Here is a 4,292-nt window from a genome sequence, read left to right on the forward strand (position 1 = left end):
AATTATTATATTACTACTATCAAATCAACTTGTGAACACTAAGCAAAAGCAAGTCAGCAGTTTGTTTATTGATTATGCCGAAGTTGGTTATGTCTTGTGGTTTAATTGATCTGACCATGATCATATTTTTTGCGAGCCAGAGATCGTGGGCCAAAGAGAATCAAAAGAGAATCAACAAGCAGTTGCCACCATCATGTTCTCACGCTTCGAAAGATGAGCTTTCACCTACGAGCTTGCCGGAAGCAGTACAAGCGACACAAACCAGCACGTTTCTGAACGTTATCATAGCCAGGCAAGCATACACGCCAACAACTTGCTCGGCACACAAGCGATCTCAACACGAGACTTCGGGTCGACAATAGTTTGGTAAATTTGTATTTTAGGCACGAGTTTAAATCGAACTTGCTTTTTATTAGGCACGAGTTTGCGGCCGACTCGCTTATTGTTAGACACGAGTTTACAAAAACTCGCCTTTGGCTAGGCATGAGTTTACAGAAACTCTCCTTCTAATAGGCACGAATTCTCAATAAACTCGCCTTTGTCTCAGCGTGAGTCCAGTAAAGTCGTCTTTCGCTAAGCACGAGTTTAAAGCAAACTCGCATTTTACTAGGCAAAAGTTCAAAGTAAACTCGCCTAAATCGTCACAGACATGAATGTGTCTAGTTAATTGTCTAATAAACCCTATTCGTAAAATTCATAGAGATCGACTTCATCTCTCTCTATGAACTTGGGGGGCTTACTGTTGGGGGTGGATTTACATCCTCCCTAAAGGCCCATTAGACAATAAATTAAGCTCATTTTACTATGAAGCCCTAGCTTATTCCTTGTATAAATAAAGAGATATCTCTCTTTATCATGGGGGATCCTCTTTCTCCATTCTTAGACTTGAGACACTTTCATATAAAGATCTAATTGATTCATAGTTTCACTTTACACTTCAAACATCTTTGTAATGTAATCTATAATCAATATGATCTCTTTTATACTCTTTTTCATGTTCATTTTTCATTTGATTCTTTCAAGATTTCTCTTAAGCCTCAAAGAATCTAATCATCATTTTTAGATTCTTTTATTGTATTGATTTAACAAACATTTCAGCATAAACACCATTATTGGATCAAACAGTCATGTTCACCTTCTGGTAAAGTAAACCCGACAGATATTAACTATGAGTGGTTCAAGGCTTAAAAATGCCACCAACTCAAACACAATGATTTTTCGCAAACACTCTCGATAAGTCTGTCTAGTCTAGTCAGAATTAGAATAATATAATATAGTTTTTAGAGTCTATCGAGTCTGCATTGCCATTTAGTCTACATATGTTTAGAGTCATTTCTATTCATGTGGGGGATTGTTGGGCCTAGATTATTAAACCAAATGGGTAAAATAATATAAGGCAAGAATTGAAAAGAAATGGGCCTACGGGTTAATAAAAAGCCTTTTGGCTTTAATGAAGAAAGTGATTAAGTCCCACATCGGTTGGGAGACTCAATGTTGAGTTATATATATATATAGCTTCATGCTATGAGAGGTTAAACAGCTCAAGGCGAGAGAAGGCTCCCTACGCGCGCACCGCCGCCGCCGTCCGGCTCGGTTCGGCTCGGCTCGGCGTGGGCGTGAGTTTGGGCTTGGGCTTGGGTGGAAGGCCTCCGGCCCGATAAGAATATTCTTTTTTTACCTCAACGTTTTGCTATTTATTTCGGGAAAAAACAACATGCAATTTTATTTAAAACGACAAGTAGTTTGTCTAGAAAATAAAAACATCATGCACTTTATCCTCTCGAAATTGTTAAACGAGATAAGAGATAAGAAGAGAGAGTCTTGGGGAGTAAGTTTCGCAACTCAACTTCCCTCGATCTCCGCGAGATTCTCGCCCACGTGCAGCAGCTGTTGCGGGAAGTGGGTCGTCTCCGTCTCTTTAAATATCGCTTCTCATCTTCATTTCTCTTTAAGTTTTTACGCAACAAAATACCTAATCCCTCAAAGTAAGTCCGAGAGTGTTTCGTAGATTATTAGTTCGATAGGACGTTCATGAATGAAGCATGAATCGTCTGTCATAATTATATCCTGGGACTCAATATTCGTACCGTCTCGTCTCACTACGGAGCGAATATTTAGAGTTATGGAAAGAGATCATATCTCGACTCCATGTCTCATTTGAATCGTTTATTCCTTAACATCGTTTTTTATTTTATTGTTCATGTCAGTCCGGTATTCCGGCTTTTACAAGAACATCCGCGATTGACCAGTCGATCTTCGAATGGCCCCAAAGCGGTGTTAACGGAGTGCTCCTCCGTCCCGTCGGAGACCAAGTCATCGCCGTCGATCGCAGACGTCTTCCTATCAGCCTCCTCCGTCGTTGCTTGACGGTGAGGTGCGTTGATCGGACGGTCAATGATCTTAACGCCGGAGCGTAAAGCTCGGGCCATGGACCATCGATTCAGTTTAGAGCTAGCCTTCAGCTTCGGAGAGCGAGGACTCGAAGCTGCCACTGGAGGAGATTCGGAATCAGGTTCGGGATGGCCTTGTCGTGAATCCATCGTGAAATGATCAACACATTTACGTCTCTCCCTCTTGTTTACGCCGGTCTCAATTCTTATCCAATCACGCCGCCCCAAACGCTTTTTACCGTTAAATTGACTTTTAAGCGTTTCAATTACCTTTTGTTTTAGCGTTTTACCATTAGATTTTGACGTAAATGTCCTTATTTGATACTTGGGCTTTCAAAAGTCCAGTTTAATCTAGTGTGGCTTTATGGTTGTCAGATTATTTACACATGAGAAAGCGTTTTTGTTTAATTTTATTTATTAAAATAAATTAAACAATCAAATTAACTATAAAATTAAAATATAGATTTTTTCGTATATGTTATATTTTCAGTTTTTAAAAACGACAAAATTACTAAAACTATTAAAATTATTATGTAAAAAATTAATGATCAATGGTTTAACATCCTCTATATATTAATAGAGAAACATTTAAAAAATTTAGAACCTGTAATTACTAATTAAAAAAAATATCATGTTAGGTTGTCACGTAACTAAAATGTTAATTTGTTTACGTGGTGACTTGAAAATCAATTGAGAATTTTATTAGTCCAAAATTAAATTGCTAAAGAATGTTATATTATATACTATGTCCATTATGGACTATTCATTTATCAAATTGAAATTTATTATATATTATTTTCTTAGATAAAACATACGGAAGTACCTAATGTGATTATGATATATATAGTAATTAATGATTTTAAATAATGAAAATTTACTAATAATCTGTATATTTTCTTTCATTTTTGTTTAATTCTTTATTATTAAAATAAATTACACAATTACATTAATCATATATTAAAAATTTATATTTTTTTTCTATGTGTTGTATTTTGAATTTTTCAAAACGAGTTTAAATTACTAAAACTATTAAAAGTCTCACATAAACTTTTGTGATCAATGTTTAAATTTTTTTATAGTAAGATACAATGATAATAAAATCATATAAACAAATAATTTTATTTTAATATGTGTTTATGTTAATATATATATATATATATATATATATATATTTTATATCTTTTAAATTTAATTATATATCATATACGACAGATAAGATTGATCGTTTTGATTTCTTTATTCTAAAATGATTGCGAATATACAAAAGCGGTTATTTGATTTAAATATGCAAGTCAATTTATTACATAATAGTAACTGATTTCTTAGTTATTTAATATATAATTATTATTTTATTATTTCATAATATGCACAAAAATATAAAATATTTATTTTGCACAAGGCACTGATCTTAACTAAAGTATTTATCTCTTTAATAACTTTTAATCTTAAACATTTTCTAAATCTCAGGCCAAAAAAGAAATGAGAATAGACTCAAAAATTAATATTTATATCGAGCAAAAAAACCAAAATTACACAAAAATGAGAAAAATATCGAAGATAAATAGGATTGACACGTGAACGTAAACTTCTTATAACCATAATTAACTTTTAAATTGCTAAATCATTATATAAAACTGAGTTGACATAGTTTGATTGTAACCAAATAGTAGGCATAATATTCTTCGGCCTAAACGTTAGGTTTTTATGTGATAAATAATTTTTTGACCTAAAATAATTTTAAAAATGGGACCAGTTAATTAGTAAACAAATTATGTAGTTAACAAAAAAGTTTTTAAAAAATTGTTTAAGGGCCAAAAATATTAATTCGATCAATAATATAAATTTCATTTTCTATACGATATTTCTTAAATAATTTTCATATAAATTTACATTGCGCAAAGC

The 4,292-nt window shown here is 33.1% G+C and overlaps 1 protein-coding gene across 1 annotated transcript in view; it reads right to left on the reverse strand.

Annotated features, from left to right (window-relative positions):
* LOC106341208 (pyruvate, phosphate dikinase regulatory protein 2-like) overlaps positions 1–2,758 on the reverse strand; it is a 15,892-nt gene extending 13,134 nt beyond the window's left edge. The window contains exon 1 of the mRNA XM_013780019.1: positions 2,234–2,758. Within this exon, the coding sequence (XP_013635473.1) occupies positions 2,234–2,540 (307 nt within the window). The 5' untranslated portion in view covers positions 2,541–2,758. The remainder of the gene's footprint in view (positions 1–2,233) is intronic.
* Positions 2,759–4,292: the final 1,534 nt, after the last annotated feature.

This window comes from Brassica oleracea, chromosome C1, assembly GCF_000695525.1.
Source record: "Brassica oleracea var. oleracea cultivar TO1000 chromosome C1, BOL, whole genome shotgun sequence".
Taxonomy (NCBI): domain Eukaryota; kingdom Viridiplantae; phylum Streptophyta; class Magnoliopsida; order Brassicales; family Brassicaceae; genus Brassica; species Brassica oleracea.